The sequence below is a fragment of the Lytechinus variegatus genome, chromosome 11 (genome assembly GCF_018143015.1).
Source record: "Lytechinus variegatus isolate NC3 chromosome 11, Lvar_3.0, whole genome shotgun sequence".
Lineage (NCBI taxonomy): Eukaryota > Metazoa > Echinodermata > Echinoidea > Temnopleuroida > Toxopneustidae > Lytechinus > Lytechinus variegatus.
Window position 1 is genome coordinate 35,510,512 of NC_054750.1, and position 23,037 is coordinate 35,533,548.

The 23,037-nt window shown below is 35.0% G+C and overlaps 1 protein-coding gene across 1 annotated transcript in view; it reads left to right on the forward strand.

Annotated features, from left to right (window-relative positions):
* Window positions 1-22,761, forward strand: part of LOC121424036 (disabled homolog 2-like) — a 32,950-nt gene extending 10,189 nt beyond the window's left edge. Inside the window, exons 2-7 of the mRNA XM_041619611.1 lie at window positions 857-934; window positions 9,579-9,709; window positions 10,545-10,634; window positions 11,392-11,523; window positions 14,006-14,164; window positions 18,727-22,761. Coding sequence (XP_041475545.1) covers window positions 913-934; window positions 9,579-9,709; window positions 10,545-10,634; window positions 11,392-11,523; window positions 14,006-14,164; window positions 18,727-19,014 — 822 coding nt within the window. The 5' untranslated portion in view covers window positions 857-912 and the 3' untranslated portion in view covers window positions 19,015-22,761. The remainder of the gene's footprint in view (window positions 1-856; window positions 935-9,578; window positions 9,710-10,544; window positions 10,635-11,391; window positions 11,524-14,005; window positions 14,165-18,726) is intronic.
* Window positions 22,762-23,037: the final 276 nt, after the last annotated feature.

A 23,037-nucleotide genomic window follows, 5' to 3' on the forward strand; every position in this document is an offset into this window, starting at 1 on the left:
TTATTTTTTCTGCTATTTTTACAATGAACTTTTTGTCAGGGTGAACTTCCCCTTTAACCCCGTACTATAGGTGGGGCTAAATTGCCATTTAGCCCCACCTATAGTACGGGGTTAAGCTTAGCCCACTTTCTTTTTACACAGCATTTTTGCAAAGTGGGCTAACCCCACCTTAGTACAGGATTATTTGGCCCTGCAAAAAAGCAGGGTTATCCCAGCAATTGCGGTGCTAAGAGCGATAGTACGGGGTTAAGATCGCTAGTGTAAAACGAAAGTGGGCTAACCTTCACCCGTACTATAGGTGGGGCTAAATGGCAATTTAGCCCCACCTATAGTACGGGGTTAAGGAAATTCTAGCGTGTGTAAAAAGTGGACGAGTGAAGTACCTGTACTACAAATGAGCGACAAATGTATTTAAAGCATGAACTACCACTAGTCGGGGTTAGCGAGTTTCGTGTGTGAAAAGCAAGCATTCCTCATCCTGGGTTAGCAATAACAATTTGGCATGTGTGAAAAGGAAAAAAAATAGTACGGGGTTAAGGATAGTACGGGGTTAGCGATAGTCCGGGGCTAAGAAAATCCTGTGTAAAAACGGTAATAGATTACAATAAACACCAAAGAGCTCTTCTTTGAATCACAATTAGGTTAAAACTTATTTTATGTTGTTCGATGGGAAGTTAAAGAGGCATTTTTGTTCAATTAAAGTTGAATTTTCATGTTTTTATCAAGTATAAAAAGAAAAGTGAATGGATGATCTTTACATTGATTTTATAAGCTCTCCTTTGTTTTGATTCATACCAAGACTTCAGAACTTTCCTATTTTTTTTAGAAGAGTAACATTTCTTCTTTCTTTTCAGAGACTAAGAAGACGGATCAAAGTTAGTTAGAATTATTCCAAAGCAACAGCACAAAATCATGATGAAGAAGACAAAATTAGGTAAGTTTTAAATTTCTCAATCAGATTTGTGAAAAAAGTGTTGTCTTTGGAAAGAGTAAGATATGTTTAAAGCTTGTGTATAGTTTTGGTAAATCCACCAAAATGCACCTATCACTATTCCAATTCATTGCTAGCTAATATGAATGGATATGCCCTATAACAGTTATGATGGGGAGGATATGAAATGAAAATGTGTTTTACAGGATAAATTTTGCGATTTTACATGGAAATGTAACTCGGGTCACTCGATCAAATTAAAATATCTGTGTGTTTTTGTCTTTCAATTAAATCCTCTTCCAAATCATGGAATGGGCTGAAACTTTCAAGATATGTTCTTTGTCTGTAACTTTTGGATATCTAATCACTAAATTTATAAGATAAGTGCTTGAATGCCCATTTTTTTAATTTAAAACAAGCATCGCAGAGAGAGGGCGCTATATATCCAAGATTTGAATATTTGAAATTTTCTCAGAGAAGTGCAGTTGGAAAAATATCTAACGGTCTCTACGCTGCAGTAAGACTGTCATATTAGATGATATTCGATTATCAATCACATTATTGACCCTTTACCAAAGCTATACACAGGCTTTAAAGATTCTTGAAGAAATGGATCTTGACAAAATCTTGCATTTGAATTAAAATCGGTTTATCATGTGGCAGAGTTGAAAATCAATCTACTAAGGCTGCGTTTATGCGACCTCGACCCAGAATCATGATTTGAATCACAATTTGAATCATGATTCAAAACAGCAGCATGAATCACGATCCGACAGAATCAGCGTTTATACGACCATCTTTCTAACGCTGTTTCTCCCAGAATTCGGGCCGATCCAGTGCGCATCACAGTGCGCAGTTTGACCCAGGAAGTATAGGTCAACATTTTCGCACGTGTTTCTAACTTCACGTCGGCTGCTAGATTTTTGCTGCCGCCGGAGCTAACGGGCGATCGTTTGTGCAAGTGCAACGCTTACTCGGCTTCCGAAAAATAAATCTTTTACTTCCAGAATTCCGTGTATTGTACCTCATATTATTTTTGATTGGGAACCAGAAGGGTCATCATCCTCCCTCCCACCTCCCAATCGATTTTTCTTGTCTATGATGGTCCTGTACTGGGCACGAATTCTGTTAATTTTGTCCCGACAGGCGGTGCCACATCTTCGTTGAAATCCCTCCCTCGCAAGCGCCACTGAAAGGATCGTCTTATTTCTGTGAATCCCGGTAAGGGATGCTTGTGCTTCAGGCTGAGCCCAAAGCACAAGCAGAGCCCTGAGTTCATCGTCAGTCCAATTTGTGCCTTTGGAACTTGAAGAAATGATTGATGAAAACAATGAAATATACAAATGATGCTGCAGTACAACCACGGAGGTACAATACACAGAATGATAATTCCTAAATGCTGGCAATACTGCTACACGAAAATTAACCTGCACGAAACACAGTGCACGCCTTTGAGTCAAACCCGGAAGAAGCACGACACAATGACGTCATAGAATCATGATTCAAATCACGATATCGTTCATACGACCTTTTTCGTTCGTGATTCTACAGAAACGTCTTTCCAAACGCCCCTTTTTTCGTGTTTCATGTTTGTGATTCTAATCATGATTATATTCAATTTTGACTAAACGCAATCGTGATTCTGCAGAATCGTGATTTGAATCATGATTCTAATCATGATTCTAGGGTAAAAAAGTGTCGAATAAACGCACCCCATGTACATCTGAGCTGAGGTATGATTTCTATGAATAAACGATCAGATTGTAGAATGTCAACAATGAAGAAGTCTGAAGAAAATTCCTGTACTTTACTTTTCTTTTCGTTAATGCTCTTTAAAATTAAACTTCAGGCTCTTGGCTTTACTGCAATTTCCTGGTATAAAGTTTAATGTCACCATTAGTGACAATATTTTTTTTCAAATATTTTATTTTATTTTGTTAAAAGCAGGAGGGATGGGGGCATTGGGCAGGGGGGTGGGGTTACTCCATTACAGGGTACTGATTACTGAATTACTTTCAGATCCATGTAACAAAACTCTGAAAATGAGGTACAATGTTCGAGAATAATATTTTAATATGCCCGTCCTACATGTAGATGTGACGTATTATGGTATCACGCTCGGTGTCCATCCGTCTGTCCTTTCACTTTTCCTTGTAAATGCGATAACTTCGGTTTAGCTTAACCTAGGCTCATATAATTTAGTATGTATGATAAGAAATGACCCAGAGGCAGAGGGTTTGTTCTAAAGATACATGTACAGTATGATCTCTGATTATTTTCATCAAAGTCTGTAGTAGAGAAGTTGATGGGAATCAGACTCAGAGAGTGAATAAAAAATATAAGAGGGGATAAGGGGAAGGGGTTTGATAATTATGTGGAAAACAAAAACTTGGTCAGGATCGGGATACTCTGTCAGATAGTGGAAATTTCTTTTGATCCAGGTTATTTTTCAAAGTCCCTGACCTACTAGGAATTTGTTCTTTTTCTGGGGAGGTCAAGCAAAAGGTTAGACAACAGCCTCAGTTTTTATTGGCAATCTGGGAAATGGGAAAATTAGGATGGCTTTGACGATGAGGTTGGGTTTACACCAAATCCTTAGATACTCTTAAATTCAAATATACTTATGTTTGGTTAATAATTGTTTACAAGACATTTGTGTTGTAATATTGCTGAGCTAATGTATATGTATTTCTGAAAAAGTTGTAATTTGAGAACGATGAATATTCTTGGCTGACTGCTTTTTGTCTCACCTATATAGCAGAGCGAGACTATAGGCCTACATGTAGGCGCCGCTTTTCTGACGGTGGCAGTGTCAACATTAAATCTTAACCTACATAACTTAGAAAGTATATCGACCTAGATTATAAAACTTGGACATAAGGGTATTCAAGTATTACTGAACATCTTGCCTTGGTTTCAGGTTACATAACCAAGGTCAAACATCATTTAGGGTCAATGAACCTAGACCATGTTGGGGAATCAATATCGAAATCTTTACCTAAGGTTAAGTTTTTGTCTCACCTGCGAAGCAGAGTGAGACTATAGGCGCCGCTTTTCCGACGGCGGCGGCGACGGCGGCGGCGGCGTCAACATCAAATCTTAACCTGAGGTTAAGTTTTTGAAATGACATCATAACTTAGAAAGTATATGGACCTAGTTCATGAAACTTGGCCATAAGGTTAATCAAGTATTACTGAACATCCTATTAAAGTTTCATGTCACTTGACCAAGGTCAAAGGTCATTTAGGGTCAATGAACTTAGACCATGTTGGAGGAATCAACATCGAAATCTTAACCTGAGGTTAAGTTTTTGAAATGTCATCATAACTTGGAAAATATATGGACCTAGTTCATGAAACTTGGACATAAGGTTAATCAAGTATCACTGAATATCCTGCATGAGTTTCACGTCACATGACCAAGGTCAAAGGTCATTTAGGGTCAATGAACTTTGGCCGAATTGGGGATATCTGTTGAATTCCCATCATAACTTTGAAAGTTTATGGATATGATTCATGAAACTTGGACATAATAGTAATCAAGCATCACTGAATATTTTGTGCAAGTTTCAGGTCTCATGATTAAGGTCAAAGGTCATTTAGGGTCAATGAACTTTGGCCGAATCGGGGGTATCTGTTGAATTACCATCATAACTTTGAAAGTTTATTAGTCTAGTTCATTAAACTTGGACATATGAGTAATCAAATATCACTGAACATCCTGTGCGCGTTTCAGGTCACATGACCAAGGTCAAAGGTCAATGAACTTTGGCCGAATTGGGGATATCTGTTGAATTCCCATCATAACTTTGAAAGTTTATGGATATGATTCATGAAACTTGTACATAAGAGTAATCAAGTATCACTGAACATCCTGTGCGAGTTTCAGGTCACATGATCAAGGTCAAAGGTCATGTATGGTCAATGAACTTTGGCCATGTTAGGTTTTTTTTTTGAATAACCATCATATCTCTGTAAGTTTATTGGTCTCGTTCATAAAAAGTGGACATAAGAGTAACCATGTATCACTGAACATCTTGTGCGAGTTAGAGTAGTATTCAAAGTCAGCACTGCTGCTATATTGAACCGCGTGATGCAGGTGAGACGGCCAGAGGCATTCCACTTGTTGTAATGTCATCATAACTTAGAAAGTATATGGACCTAGTTCATGAAACTTACACATAAGGGGGATGAAGTATTACTGGACATCCTGCCCGAGGTTTCAGGTCACATGACGATTAAAGGTTAAAGGTCATTTAGGGTAAATGAACTTTGGGCATATTCGGGGTATTTGTTGAATTTCCATCGTAACTTTAATGTTTTTTATGAAGCTTCAGCTAGTTAATATAGCTTGTACATACATGTAAGAGTAATCAAGTATCACTGAACATCCTGTGTGAGTTTCAGGTCACATGACCAACATCAAAGGTCATTTAGAGTCAATGAACTTTGGCCATGTTGGGGTAATCAATATCAAATCTTTAACCTAAGGTTAAGTTTTTGAAATGTCATCATAACTTAGAAAGTACATGGATCTAGTTCATTTTACTTAGTAGATATCTAAGAGTAATAAAATATAACTGAACATCTGGTCCGAGATTCAGGTCCCATAACCAAGGTTAAAGGTCATTTAGGGTCAATGAGCTTTGGTCATGTTTGGGTATTTATTGAATTGGCATCATAAATTAAAAAAAATTATGGATCTACATGTAGTTCATGAATCATAGACAAAAGGGTAATCAATAATGAATCATTGTTTTGCACACATCTTACATGTAGGTCACATGATCATGATTAAAGGTCATTTTGGGTCAATGGACATACATGTATTATCTTATTTTCGTATGAATGTTTTCTTTTGTGAATAATTATTCAATAGCTTTTTCAAAGTTGGCACTGTTTTTTTGTTTTTTTTAAATATCTTTGCAGTTTTTATTCATCATAAAAATAATCAAAATATACAATACATATTGTTGCACTTCAATAAAAAAGAACATTGTATACAGTTCTTAATTATACTAGAAATAATTAATTTACAAGAAAATTGTACCCTAGCGCTGCCGACAGGACGATCCATTAACCGAATAAAGGGGGTACGGTAATACCCAACGGTCCAGTGTCGACCTGATGGCATCGCCGTGGTATAGTGCATCCCAAAAAATTGACATTTTCATGTATTAACATGACCGAAAGCACCACTACAACATGAAAAGAAGATAAAACAAAGTCACAAAAAAGGATAACACAAAATATTAATCTCCAGTGGTTACAATTTATGCAATGGAAAAATACTTGTTTATGTTTTGCCATTTTAAATTGTTTATTGAGTTTGTTTTTCTTTTTTACAATAATATCTTCAGTAACTTTTTATAAGATAAAAGATAGTAATTAAATTGTTTTATTAAAACTAGGGAGAGTCTCTTGGTATTTACATCGCAAAATGAATTGTTAACCAAGTAAAATTAGAAAATTAAATGCTTAAGTTGGCACTGTTGCTATTTTTAATTGTATAATGCAGGCGAGACTGCCAGAGGGGTTCCACTTGTTTATGGTAATTGCCTACCTTTAGCAGTATAAACCAATTTATGATTCACTTGCATTTTAATACATTGCTAAACACCAATTCATTTTATTCCAGGGCTGTATGATTATAAAAAGACAAGCACAGATTCATGTGCAGATGCAGACCTACATGTAAAGGGCTACAATGATAAAACATTAAAATGAAACATTCATACCCCTTTCATAAACCCAATTAAAATGAATTAGGCGGCTAATAGCAGCATAATTTGGTCGTAAAATTGGAGGAGGACAAGAGTTATCCGCATTACTCTGATGCTGCTATTATCCGCATAATAGCGGCATCTGGATAAGATTTTGACTTTATGAACGCATTTCCAAATAATGCGGATAATTGCCATGGTGCGGTCACAAGGTCACCCTTTTCCAACACAACCGCATCGGAGGGGGCGTGTCCAGTTGTCATGGCGATTATCCGCCTTTTTCAGGACGGGCGCTCGTAAAAATAATGCAGCTTATTTTCGGAGTTTATGAACGCAATTTTTATTGAATTATCCGCATTACTCTTAGGCGGCTAATTGGAGGATAGGTTTATGAAAAGGGTATCAGTTTGAAATCATAACTTGATGGGAATGGACAAAGGCCAATTGTATGTCATCTACTTTATATTTGAATAAATATATTTTGAATTTATATTTCAGGTATAATAGTGCAACTAACATGTACATAGTGTTATTTGAACTTTACAGTTATTATTTATTCAGATATGATTTTTGAAATAGTATTTCATTGTAATATTTGTTTTTATTCTTTCTTTTATTCTTTTTTTTTGGGGGGGGGGGGTGACTGTGGAGGTGGCCATCTTCTTCAAGCTTGCCAAGCTAACATACATGTACATGTATGGATTAAAAGTGTTGCACACTTTTGTAGTGTACAGTATGTTCTACCTATTAATTTGCATACTATGACCCTGTTCTGATTACAGTCCTAAACTACATGTAATTTTAGTAGAAACCAGTTTAGTGGAATAACAGTAATGGAAAGGCTCAAAGTGGTCTTGGAAGTGATTTTCCAAACCAGTTTGGAAACTACTTTGCGATGTGGTTTTCAAGACCGCTTTGACTCAATAAAACTTTGCCTTGTTAAAAGCATACATGTACATGTAGGTGAGGACACCATGTTCTTCAGAAAGCGATCCTTGCAGAATGTCTGTGCTGCAGTCCGGGGGGGGGGGGGGGGGCTTCCATTGACGAAACAAAACGATACTCTTGACAAGTATTCCCTGAATTGACCCCCTAATCAAGTACAGCAATATCTGAATTGTTATGTCATGGATGTGGTCACGGGACGTTGGCTTTACCTTTACTTTCAATTGGGTTTAGTACCACCCCACACACCTTGCTCAAATTGGACCCTAAATGCGTAGTGTTGGGGCAAAAAGTATTTTAGCCTTTTTATACCCTTGCAAATTGGACCGTAAACACATAGTTTTCCTAGCTGGTTTCCTGAACCTGTCTCCAGTAAACTAGTGTAAGGATGGTATTGAGAGCGGGGTTTTGTGTGTTCTTTTTTTATGCCCTCTGAGCTGGTATAGGTTCAGATTTCAGGAAGATACCATCTAGTGTGGAAGATCCATGTAGATACATAATGAACCTTCTTTTTCGCTCTCGGCCTGAACACTCTCTCACTGCTAAGATTTATTACCCAGAGATTTGCATTGTTTGGAGGATCATGTGGTCCAAGACAGAGTACTTACAAAAAAGGGGCGTCTTCATCAGAATAATGTTGTTGTCTACCCTGCTATTTTTAGGGAGTTTTAGAATTGTACAGGTCTCATAAGTAGACGATTGGTACTTCAAGATGATGTTATTGCGCAGACTCTATGTGCATGTGAGCATGTCATGGCCCACTCGCTATTATGCTCTTTCATGTGCTAGTACACGTTGAGTGAAAGCGAAAATATTTATTTCTGAAGTGAACATAGACAGACGACTATGTTGACTCTTGATCAGTCGACTGGTACCCAATAGGCCTACTTGTTCACTGCATTAAAAAACTCCTTTCATCTGGATCGTGTAACATGTATGGTTCAGTATTTGTGCCATTCAGTGGAATAGATTAGAAATAGATATAATAGATGTACATGTAAATGTCTATTATTATTATTATTATTAAGATTAAACATACAATCATGGAAAGTTACCATTATTTTAACAACTTTTATACTATAGGAACACATTTCAGAAGGAAGAGTTTGGTATGTACATGTATGTGATAACAGTATTCTCTGAAAACCAGAGTAAAGGTGCCCTACAATATACCCGGGGGGGGGGGCACTCGACCAAAAAAATGGTGGGGCCTTGGAGCGGGCTTATTGTAAAAAGGAGGGTCCTCGGAATGGGCTTCAGAACTAAAAATGTTTGTGAAAACGGGGGTCATTGGAACGGATCGCCAGCGTGTGAGTGCGTATGCGTATGGAACGGTCATGCTTGCATGATGCAGCTAGCGCGGCCTCTGCCGGGTGCGCTGGCGGGGAGCTGAGGCGATGGTAGGACAGCGCTCTGCGGCCGCTTTTCACCAAAATTGCAGCTCATACTAGCAGATCAATGCGATCGGAACGGCGTAACGAAAAATATGCGAAGCTTTGGAACGGATTTCTTTCTTCTTTTTTCTTCATAAGAAGAAAATGCTATGCCTTGGAGCGGCTTTCTTTGTTCTTCTCGATAAGACAAAAATGCTACGCCTTGGAACGGAAATTTGAGTGTAAAAATGGGGGTCCCCTCTGTGGCACTTACCCACTATGCATTATATACTGAGTGCCCTCCCCCCCCCCGGCCAATATACATGTATAGTAATGGTAACTTTCCATGATTTTATGTTTTAATCTTAATAATGATAATAGACATTTATATCTACATATCTATTTTTAATCTATTGCACTGAATGGCACAAATACTGAACCAGTTGACTGATCAACATAGTCATCTGTTTGTGTTCACTTCAGAAATAAATATTTTAGCTTTCACTCAATATGTAGACACAGGTGGACGAGGCACAATCTGGCCATTGCCTTTTTTTAATATTCAATTTTCTGTTCTTAATTATTTGTTTACATACTGTATTTTCAGATTTTGGTGAGGCCCGAGAGGATCGTTTCATGCTTCCAGGAATAGATTTCAAATCTAAGATGATAGGAATAGAACCTGTAGGAGAGGCTAGGGGTGATAAGATGTGTATGGATGCTATGATCAAATTAAAGGTATAAATCATGTCATCAATGTTATTGTGTCAATGTCCTTGTTTCAGCTTCAGTTGAATCTGCATAATTTGACCTTTTCTTGAGTAATCTCCAAATTAGAAGCAATTTTTCAGACCAGGGACCCATAAAACTTGTTATAATAACAAATAACAATTCAAAGCTACTGCAATCATTTGCTTTGATCAGCTGATACCAAAGTTCTTTATAGAACTTGAGTATATTATGACAAGTCTTTATTAAATAGGATCCAGTTTATCAAATTAACAATCAAACAGATTTTTTTTTTAATTACATTTATGTGTTTTATTGGTATTCAAAATCAAATATAATCACAATATTTACAGGTAATTGGAAATGATTTGAAACAGTTCAAAAGCAGTAAAATCACAAAACAAAGATGAAATAAAAAAATAAATGAAAAGGGTGACATAAATCAAAATAAAACATTGGACGATGTTTTATTTTATATGGTCCCAAAAGATTTGATTTGATTGCACTCACCTGTATGTACTTGTGTGTGGTTGGAACATGTTAAAAGTTAAAGTACATGTACTATGATGTGATGAGTTAAGTTGTACACTGTCCTGGTCACAAACAGTAATAAATGGAGGGGATGGGCAATACTGAAACTATTACAACATCATTTAATTCAATTTAGAAAACAACCTCACCGACTGTGCGCTACATGCTGGTATTGGGAAATTCTACTCCAGTAGTAGATTTATTTGAAATAGATTATTGTTAAATCTGAAGCAGTTTTTTATCTATTGAAAAATAATTAAAGATCGCAACTGTATAGAATGATGTATATGTTTCCTCTTTCTCTCTATTCCAGTACTTAGTTAAAACATCAGGAGAACACAAAGCAAGAATTATAATCAATGTTTCTATTGAAGGTATTAGAATTCTGGATGAGAAAACAAGGGTAAGAGCATGTCAGTTGTTTCTATTTTACATTTGTTTGTCTATTTTTTTGTGAAATCGACTTAATCAATGTCCCATTTTTATTGTAAAATTCCCTACCTTCATGATAATTGTATCTATGTCACAAATATTTTTATAGACCAATAATATAACGTTTTCTTTTAAATATAGATTTTGTTTGTATGATGCTGAGTTGTTATTTCTAAAAGTTAATTCTTTTTATATGGAGTTGTTATTTAGAAAAAATTGTTAAAATTTTTGACAGCTTTGTCATGCTTTATGTTTGCCCATTAGATGACTTTTTTCAAACCATTTTGATAATTTTTTATACTAAAATATTATATCACCTATTGGGCAGAGTCTATGTTTAGAGCCCAATCTCCTCAAACTAGTAGCTAAAACTCTGTTTTACTGTTTTTTTTCTAAAAGCAATTTTCTCCTGTATTTTTTTCTATTCAACATATCTAAAGTATTTCAACCATCATCAGCGAAAATACAATTGAAAAAAAGCAAAATATGTATGTAATATATCACACTTATTGTCATCAACAATGAACACATATGATGGGTTGTATGAGCTTATCAACAATATTCTTGATTTTATATTGAAAGCAAATCATATGAAGCAAGTTTTTGAAACAATTATTTACAATAAAGGCTCAGATAGTATTCTACAGGAAATATTTGTGTCTAAACACATTGCATTGATATGTTTATTTTTATTTATATTTTAAGATTTTGTTGTTCTAACTTAACAGGAAGTATTACACCAACATGAAGTCCATAGAATATCCTTCATATCAAGAGATCCAACAGATCCCAGAGCATTTGGTTATGTCTATGGAGAGCAAGGAAATCACAAATTCTATGGAATCAAAACAGAAAAACAGGTAAACATTCTAATCCAATTCTTAGCCTTTACTATAAAGCTTCAGTGAATTCATAAACTGCAAGTTTTACTTGCATTGTACACACATGACACTGCTGGCAGTAGACTGGAGCAGACTAGAAGAAAACATCAATGAGTATCTTAGTATAGTGCGTTTTCCTTGAATTACATAGTGTTTTATAGATTCCTCCAGATAGACTATGTGAAGGCGATCAACAGTGATAACATTTCAAAAGAGACACTAAGCAACCATCAAACTGGGTATCAAAAATGAAACCTTGGATCTCCAAGCTAATGGGAATTTGGGATTTTTATTCAAGGAATGTGTACAAGGGTAGACTTCCTTGTTGATTGATTTAATTTGATTTTCAATTCATCATAAAAAAAGACAGAACAAAAAAGATACATTCAAAGTAAACATACAATACATGGGAAAATTTTTTAAATAATGCAATGATTAAGTATTTGGAGGCAACTAGAAAGGCAAAGCCTGATGAGTGCTGACTCCTTACAAAAAACTGGAAACTGAATACATACAAAAATATATTTTGTACATATACTACAAAAACAAGTGGAAAAGAAACCTGATCAAACATCATTAGAATATTTACTAAGAAGTTGGGTTTTATTTCTCATTTTAAACACATGATGGACTAGATTTAACAGAAAGTGGTAATTTGTTCCAGATAATTGGACCTTTGTAAAAAATACAGATCTTTGTGAAAGAGGTGCGCATTACATTAGATCCTCGCGTATTATGAGAATGAGCATTAGCATTACAGCCAAATATTTTTGAGACATTCTTTGGCACATAGCCATTGTAATATGAATACATAAAAATTGCAATTTCATAATCAGAAAAATCATATGATACATTCAACAAATTTTATAACTGACTAAAGAGCGGCTTGGTATGGGCAAGAAAATTCGCATGTGTAATGGTACTCACTGCTCTTTTTGTTTGTAGCTGGTATAAACATGGAATATGTAGTACAGGAACTCTAGGCAATGTTACAATATAAAAAATACGGTGAAATTATAGAATTATATATCATGTTAAAAAAATTTTTTAAAGAAATTTAACTTGTTTAGGATACCTAGATACTTTCCCAAAAGTCATGCAGATGGCATCCATGTGTTCAGTATATGTGAAAGAAGTACATCTATTAATAATGTTATCATTCATAGAAACACCTTAATCATAAATAATCAATGAACTTGTTTGAAAAAATTATGTAATTAGTTTTATATATCTATCGGAGATCACCCATGTATTTATTTTATTGATTTCATTTTAAAAAAAATTAAGAATCAAATTTGTGATATTATAATCACTCAAAAACACACTGGTGTCATCTACATGTACAAATAATGTATATTATAGTATGCGAGATGTGTCATAAATGTCATTTACATAAATTGTAAACAAAAGTCGGCCAATTAATTTGAAATTCAAAGGGGAAGATCACCCTGACAAAGGTGGTTTATTGTAAAAATAGCAGACATAATACAAAATTTTGATGATATTAGGGAAGTCCATCAGAAATTGAAACAGAATTCTTCAAAAGTTAAAGGACTTTCATTTTTTTATGCGACATCATGTGCACACAAATTCCTCAAATATCATGGAGTAAGAATTCAATGAAATGCCATTTTATAAAAGAACAATAAGGCTATGTTTTTTTTTAATTGTTACTTCAGAATATCAACAAACAATTTATGTCAGTCATAAACCATTAAGAAATTGAAATATATGCATTTTATAGTATATAACATATTGCAAAGCTGCTTGTATGCATGTATGTCATCACAAATCAAAAATTCTAATTCTAATAACTTTTTGAGTCTTTAATGGATTTTTCTCAAACTTTCACCAATATTTAAAAAAAAAATTCTTGGTATTTTTGCAACAAACTTCCCCTTTAAATTGAAATTAATGATAAGATAATGTTTGCAATGCTATTTCAGTTTATAGTCAGACCCTGGACCAGACATTTTCCCCAAGTTGAATTTGATATGTAAAATGCACTTTGCAAATGATGAATTGTGTGTTCTTGTTATTAAAGTTTTATCAATGTTCTCTTTTTCATCCTTGCAAGACGTTCCCATACTGACCATTCTGACCCATATTGATCTTTAACCTTACGGTATGACCATCAATATTCTCGTTAAAGTGGTCTTCACTTCTTGACCTTACATGTATAATTGGCTAATACATCCCACTGCTGCCACCATGAAGTATTATGTCCTCATTGTATAGGGATGATCCAGACTTGTTTAGAGCTCGAAGACATAATAAATAGAGTACAATCAGTCTTAGGAAGTAGTAGCCATGATGTTTATTGCTCTCATAGTATTCGTTCGCGCCGCATCACATCTTGCTCGTAGTAACAATATAGATCTTGGATATATCACAACAATGCTGATCCTCATATCTCTTTGAAGTGATCATCACATATGATTCTTCCTGCTTGACCCTATAGGCTGATGCTCTTGTACTAACTCTCAAAGACCTCTTTGAAGTGGTCCTGGATCTGAAGAAACAACAGATTGCACAACAAAAAAAGGCAGAACAACTCACATCATCATCTCCGCCTACAGAAGAAAATAATTCTGAGCCTAAGCAGGTCGTCTCATTCAAGGTTTGAATCTGTCTTTAAAATATGGTTCAGTTGACCCCCTATTTCCTGAGTGACAAAAGTTGATTATCCCTGAATCAAACAGTCAAAAGAATATGGAATCAGAAGTTTTATGTATTGGTGTTTTTGTTTTGTTAATACATTTCTTTTTATTTTCCATTTATAATTCTGAGAAATAATATACAACATGCTGCTATGAGTGTATTGGGTCTGATTAATGCATGCGACGCGCAGTGGAATGGCTTCAGACAATTCTGAAGTTATCATAGGAGTTGATTTGAAGTGATGTATAAGTGAGAGCCTTGAGTTTTTAAGAAATTGATGGTGATTTCTAGATGTTTACATGATCACAATCAGTACTCAATTGTAGGTAATCCTGGACATTGATCCTATATACACGTACATGTAGTTGGCCCCATGAGGCAATACATGTATTGCACTCAAGTGATAACATTTTGCCACAAATAGTGGGATTGCTTCTATATCCATGCTGAAAGCAAATATCATTAGATGTTATGTTTTCTTATATGGTGGCATCTTATATTGCATCAATCATTTTAGGATAGATGCGGCATCAGATGTGTCAATTGTATATAGCAGCATCAATTTGCAATTGATCGCAAATATTTTATTGTAACACCCTTTTCAGAACCTTTTCATCAGACATTATCACTCCACATTTTGCATGGTTTTGCTTAGGCGTGGAAAGAAGGAAGAATTTCTTGGCAAACTTTGCTTTTAGTTATATTAATGCCAGGGTTATCAGAACAGTAAAGCTTTTATCAAAAGTCAAGTTGTAGAAAGGTCTAAATAGTTAAAGATTTTTCCATGTGCATTTTAAACTTTCTCTATGCATGAACTATAAAATACCTGTCATTCCTGCATCTATATGTACATGTTAAACTAACCACTTCATATCTTTTAGTTTCTACCATTAAATATATACATCCCTTTAATATCACTTTACACTGCAGGACTTAATACTCTATTCGTGCAAAGTAGTATGGGAATTGAAACAAATCATGCCCTAAAATCCCAATTTCATAACAACATGCCTCCAGTACAGGTTTTATACAATTCACATAGGGGTAATAGAGTTCTTGCTTATAAAGATTAGATAACATGTGTATTTGTAAAAATCTGAGAAGGCCTAAGTCAATAGGAAGATTGTAAACAAGCCTTACTTGTAGATGGTTGTGATTAAGAATGCTAATCTTTGGACTTTGTCTTTGGTTTTGAAAAGCTTGCTGATTTTTTTAGATTAATATCAAGTTGTTGTGAGTGATATCAAGCATTCCTAGTGAATTGATGAACTACATGTACAGGTAGTCTTGAAATGTGCAAACTTCTAACGTATTGTGTAGTTATGAAACGGAATAACAGGCTGAAGTGTTCAAGGATTATAGTTTCACACATTTTACTATTTCTTATGAGAATGATTATGTTGGTACTGCATCTGTTGCACTTTCAATGATAAAAAAGACAAAATAGTTCAGACAACCATGTGTGAAAGAAAATAAATTCATTTTTCACCATTAGAACTTCTTTAGAAATCATTAACGGCAGTGCACAAAGCGTGACAATTAACACATTAAAAGTAAAGTGTGAAGCACAGTGGGGACATCGTGGCCTAGTGGTTATGACTCATCTTTCAATCTGAGGGATGTGGGTTCAATTCCTAGCCATGGCGTGTTTTCATTCAGCAAGAATTTTCCCCACATTGTGCTGCGCTCAACCCAGGTGATGTGAATGGGTACCCGGTAGAAGAAATTCTTTTAATGCATATGGGGAGCACAGCTAAAGCCAGAGGTGATATGATAGTCAATCAGCAGTGCTTTGTATCCTCGGGTAAAAAGTGCTAAATGAAACCAGCTATTATAATTATTAAGGCAAAAAAGAAGAGAAAGAATTTATTCAATTCTTTTTTGAAGAACATAAATTGGAATAGGACAAAGTGGAATATTCATGAAACAGATTAATTAAAATGAACCACGTTGATTACATTAACCTTAGCAGGAAAAACACAATTTTGAAAATTGTTATTAAGTAAAAAAGCTAATATTTATAAAATTGTTATCAGTGTATTGTTGCATTGGCCATAGCACACATTATAAGTAGGTTCAAGATCTTATAAAAATGGGCCAAGTTATAGGGGAAGTTCACCCTGACTAAAAGTTTATTTTAAAAATAGCAGAAAAATATTGCTGAAGGTTTGAGGAAAATCCATCAAAGAATAAAGAATCTATTCGAATTTTCATTATTTGATTTGTGACATCACACGCGAGCAACTTTCTTACATATCGCATTGTAATAAATCAATGAAATGTAATTTCATAGAAACTTGAAAATGATTTATTATACCTTCACTATATCAATAGACAAATCATTTCACACCTGTTAAAGTCATCACAAACTGTTAAAAGTTTGAAATTATGCATTTCATATTACATAATATATGGGGCAGCTGCTCGTTTATGATGTCACAAATTCAAAACTTAAAATTCCTCGATCTTTAACGTAGAGGAAGTTAGCCCTAAGAAAAAGAAAATATTGAACAAATATTACAAAAAATAAAAAATATTGCCAAAGATTTGAGAAAAATCCATCAAAGAATACAAAAATTAGACTATGCGAGCAGAATTCTTACATAGCTAATGGATGTAATTTTCTCAAAATATTGAAAATGGTTTTTACTGTACCTTTTGTATATAATAGGCAAATCATTTCACACCCTGAAAAGAAAACAAAAATAAGTCATCAAACCATTAAGAAAAAATCTCTTGCATTTTATGTTACATAACATATGGGCAGCTGCTTGTTTATGACATCAGAAATCTTAAACTTAAAAACTCTAGTAACTTTCTTAATCTTTAATGGATTTTGCTCAAACCTTCACCAATATTTTTTTAATTATTTTTTTTACTATTTTTAGAAAAAAAATTTTCTTCAGGGTGAACTTCCCCTTTAAATTTAGAATAATGCAATAATAATACCTAAACATAAATTGTTCTAAGACACTGTACAAGTACAGTTTCCTTTCCAGCTACCCTATCTTTTGAGGATACGTATCCATTACATTTTTAAGCTTCTGCTAAGTGATAACAGGATGCCTAGTAAAGTAGGAATAACATTGCAAGGATGGGTAAAAGCATAATAGTGAACAATAAGATGGGTTATAAAGGCAGAGGCTATCTACATTCAACAGGGGCATGTACTGTAATCTGTTATTAATTAGCACTCCAGTTGGAAAATGATAATTATAATGATTATGTTATAATAATGACAATAACGATAATAATGTTAGCGATGATAATATTAGTAATAACAATTATAATGATAATAATGTTTTTATTATTATTATTTTATTATTATCATCATCATCATAAGGTATTTGTAGCTTACTAGTTTTTGAAATGTAGATAACACCCCCAAATTGGTGGTTACTAAGGTGAATATGTTACTTAGCAACTGTTGCTATATGAGGAGAGATCAGGTTGGCACCCTCTGCTAAAAATGTTAGCACTATTTACTCTACCCGTGAGCCAAATTTCATGCTTTTACCATAATCTGAACAATTCTTGCTACTTTTTGCACCGATCATCTAGACTATAGGACTCATCTAAAGCAAGTCTACTGATTTGGTAGCATTTAGCATGTGTGCTCTTGCAATTTTAGCGCTGTATTTTAAGTATGATCATCCCATTCTGATAGATCAATGTTTGGTTTCAAATAGTCAAAACATAGATTATTTCAAGTTGAATTGAGTTAAGAGTACATGAAATATTTCATATGACTCAAAAGTGTTCACTATGGAATCATGCTTGGGATATAAAGGGTATAAGAATGTATTACTGGAATTGAACTGAATAGTGGATTTTTTTCAAGTAAATTTCAATGCACATGTTTGAATCTTTCAATACGATTTTTCCTTTTTTGTGATGAAAAGAGTAGCTTGCCTGATGATCTGACCAGCATCGAATAAAACAATAAAATGCCTCATAATAGCATGAACATGCCCTTCTCTGCACACAAAACATTACCAAACTTTCATGTGAGGTCAATAGATTCCTTTTTAAATCCAGGTCTTGCAACTATTCTGAATTTGGAAGATAGAATCTGAATTTGACCCCTCAGATTTCTTGTACACTGATATTATTCAAGATGGTTCATTAAGAGAGAAACTTGATATTATTTCTACAAAATAGTGTGTCACATTTCCTCTTCAAAATTAATTTGTTACTTAATGATCAGTGTCACAGAAGTCTAGTGAGAAATGTATCTGTTTAAGTGCATTGTCCTGGGGTATGGAGTAAGACTGGGACTGCTTCATTATAATCCCATATCTCAAATTAATTTTCACTGTGTATTAAAATTATTTTGAAAAAGATTGTTTTGATGTAGTAATAAATACATATTAAAGGTATATTAAAAATGCATAACTTAATTTATTTCATTAAGAAATCTGTACATACATGTCAATGTAAAGTACATGTGATCAACAATAATGAACAGAACATATTTTCCATGTTGACCTGTAAAATTTGACTTGTAACCTTTGACCCTAGAATCCACCGCCAGCAGAAGGAACAGTGAATGGTTCTGATCCTATATACGCCCAGGTTGACAAGCCTAAGCTGACAGCGTTAGCTGCTGAATTAGACACTGCATCACCACCATCATCAGGGCTTTTAGATCTGGAACAAGAAGTCAAGAATATTCAAATGGTAAGACACTTCAAGGGTGCCCTAAATTATCATTTTGGAGAGAAAATTATTCATGCATATTTTCTGAAAAAAATCAGATTTATTCAGAAGGTATATACATGTATACATAGGAGAATTGAGGCGGCATGAATATTGAAGACAAAAGATAAGATTTTACAAAATTCCAAGATCTCCAATGTGAAGTAGGAAATCTCTATATACAATGATGAATTAGTAAAAGAAGAAATACCAGTCATGCATTCATTTGGCTAAAAACTGCATAGATCTACAGTTTTAAAGTTTCATTCTCTTTAAGGCTAGAGCGATGCTCCAAAAACAGACAGTTTTAAAGTTTGATTCTCTTTAAGGCTAGAGCAATGCTCCACAAAACAGACAGTTTTAAAATTTGATTCTATTTAATGCTAGAGCAATGCTCCACAGACAGTTTTAAAGTTTGATTCTCTTTAAGGCTAGAGCAATGCTCCACAAAACAGTTTTAAAATTTGATTCTATTTAATGCTAGAGCAATGCTCCACAAAACAGATAGTTTTAAAGTTTGATTCTCTTTAAGGCTGGAGCAATGCTCCACAAAACAGGCAATGCACCAACAAAAAAAGTACTAAAAAGTATTAAAAAGTGTAATGCTGCATGCACAGTAAAAGGATCAATTTATGTAGAAGGTATTCTGCATTTACAGAGCGCCATCTACTGGGCAGATGTCATTGTGTTCATGCAGTGTTATTCATAGAAGTATGGCTAATAAAGAAGGGAAAAGTAAAGGAGGAAGGCGGAATGATGATGGGGGATGAAAGGTGTCAGGACTAATGAATGAAATCCTTGGTTTTGATTTTCAGAGAAACTTTGTAACTCTCAGAGAATGGCAAAGTGCTGGCATACTTGATGGAAGGATACCCTTGTCTTATATACATCACCTACTACTAGCATTCATTTGCTGGAAGTAATCAACAAAATGCTGAAGATTTAATTAAAATACTGCCACTCTCCTTTACATTTATCTCTCCTCATGCATGTATAATACATGTAAACCTTTTTTTCCAACCAAAGTATAGGTTTATAACATGAAGACGTTTGATGGTTGGTTTGCTTGTTGGTTTTACAGATCATAAACAATGCAAAGATGCAAGTCATCCTGTATAATACATGTAATTGTCTTCTGACTTTATGTGATAAACATACCTTGTACATATTTCTTCCTCTGTCTTGTTGTTTAGGTGAACACCACCACATTCCCCCCTCCACATTGATTAGCAGGAGCAGGGACATGTGACATATAAGGCCCATTATACGCCCGTCCTAGACGGGAGGTATTATGGTAACACGCTCGATGTCTGTCTGTCCGTCCATTTACTTTTCCCTGTAAACACGTTAACTTTAACGTAACCTAGGCTCATATAATTTGGTGTGTATGATACAAGCATGGATCACAGGAACCCAATTGATTTTGAGGTAAAAAGGCCAAAGGTCAAGGTCACAGTGACATGTTTTTATCTTACCCTTCTAAGTCCTTGTAAATGCGATAACTTCAGTTTAACTTATCCTAGGCTCATATAATTTGGATTGTGTGATATTAGCTTAGATCTCAGGGAGCCTATTGAAACTGAATTCAAAAGTTTTCTTCCACTTTTCTTGCTTGTCCAATAACTCCATTTTCCGCATTACAGCTGGGCGTATTATGTGCTCGCCCTAGCGACACTCTTGTTCTTAGATTGAATGGAAAACAACAAAATGCTGAACTGTTCAATATAATGTTCTATGAAACAGTCCCAGCATCACAGAGAGTAGAGTTATTAGGAAAAGGATAAGAACACGGAAACATAGCAGATATTTGGACAAGATAATAGGGAACTAGAAATAGGAAATTCTGTCATTTGTAACAAAAATTAGCTTGCTGTTCTTTATCTCAGCACCTACCAATAATTAGTTGGTTTAGAAGTTTTCATTGTTTATATAATAGCCTCACAGAGGGATTTCAGACGGATAGAGAAAGAGAGTGGGAAAATAGGGAGATAGGGGGAAATAGAGGCTGGGGAGTGTTGGTAAATCATGACAAGATTTATGAGAGCAGAAGAAAATATTCATAGAGAAAAGGAGAGGAGGAAAGAAAGGGCAAGGTAAATAAATAGATAATGGAAGAGAGAGAAAAAAGAGAGAATGAAGGGAAGAGAAAAAAATACTATTACTAGTGAAGTAATAATGGAGAACAACGAAAAATTATGAAGAAAAGAGGGAGAGATTATTAAGAGAGAATGTAATTACATGTATAAAAAAGGAACAGGAGGGGAACGTAGTAAATAAAGAAGTGAATGAGGAGAGGTATGACTTCTCACATGTTCCATTGAAGACCATTGAGAGAAGGAGGAAGAAACAATGGAGTGTTTCATAACAAATTTTTTTAAGCTACTGCCAATTCTTGCTTCAGATTTACTTAAAGCAAATAAGTCAGTGAAATTCACTTTCCAGATGAAACAAAGTAAGGAAAAGAGAAAGTTTTTTAGACAGAGTGGTGAGAATTCAACAATGTAGGCCTACTGACAACATTCATACAATCATGAACTAATAATAATACGTCTCCTACCAAGTCTTCTATGACCCTCTCAGGAGTAACTCAGACGGCAAGACTACATGTATATTAATGGCCTGCTCAGGAGTCACTCAGACGGCAAGACTATATTAATGGCCTGCTAAGGAGTCACTCAGACGGCAAGACTACATGTATATTAGTGGCCTGCTCAGGAGTCACTCAGACGGCAAGACTATATTAATGGCCTGCTCAGGAGTAACTCAGACGGCAGGACCATATTAATGGCCTGCTCAGGAGTCACTCAGACGGCAAGACTATATTAATGGCCTGCTCAGGAGTAACTCAGACGGCAAGACTATATTAATGGCCTGCTCAGGAGTCACTCAGACGGCAGGACTATATTAATGGCCTGCTCAGGAGTCACTCAGATGGCAGGACTATATTAATGGTTCGCCCGGAAGTAACTCAGATGGCAGGCCCATTTTAATGGCCTGCTCAGGAGTAATTTACTGATATGGAAGGACTATATGTGTCCCGCTCGGAGTTACTCCCTCAGATGGCAGGACCATATTAATGGTCCGCTCGGGAGTAACTCATTCAGATGGCAGGATTAATGGTCTGCCTGGGAGTAGCTCACTCAAACGGCAGGACCATATTAATGGCCCACTCAGGGGTAACTCATTCAGATGGCAGGACCATATACATGTATGGCCCATTATAAAAATCAACAGTATTTCAAAGTAAACATTTACTCATTTTATGGAAAATATAGGATAATGAACATAATCACATTGTTTTAGGTGCACATGGATATGATGTGCACGCTTATGAGTGAAAGCTATCCCATAATTCTTTGTGTTCTGGCTTTTTTACCAACCTTTTGAACTCTTGCAGAGTTTTTGATTGTTTGAAGCTAATATGCAATGTGAGTGTGTCACCCTTCTTCATTGCCAATTAAGTCCCTTTGGAATTATGAGGTGTTGAGTATCACCTTCCTTCTTGGAGATCAAATCAATTAGAACTTGACAGCTCAAAGAATTTTAAGTATTGCCTCCTGTAATTCTCAACTACATGTATCTGTAAAGAAAGATTATATTCTTTCAATTATACAATTGATTTTGATAACTGCCTATATATGAAGTACATCGATGATGGAAAGCCTTTTTGATGGCAAATGTTTATTACAATTGTATAATTGTACTCAAGTTTTCTTACATTCAATGCAACATTATTCTTGAAGTGCAAGTAATATTGAACTGTTTACCAGTGAACAGTAAAATTATAAAACCCAAAAGATGACCAGGGCCCATCTTACAAAGAGTTACGATTGATCCCATCAATCATAAATATGTCCAAAGGAAATTTGCACAATGTCCTTTGTAAACAAAGAGAAGCACAGTGAATTTTCAAGAAAACAATGAATGGTTGAATATACATCATAGTTGAAAAATATTGAACAAACATGAATAATGGATGTTGCTGGCTGTCCATAGTTGTGATTGATCGGATCAATCGCAACTCTTTGTTAGACGGGGCCGGGATTGTTAACCAGTGGCTTACTATTCATTAGATAAAATCTGAAACCAAATAAAGATTTTTTTTTTTTAATAAAGCCACACAAAGTGAAAGCT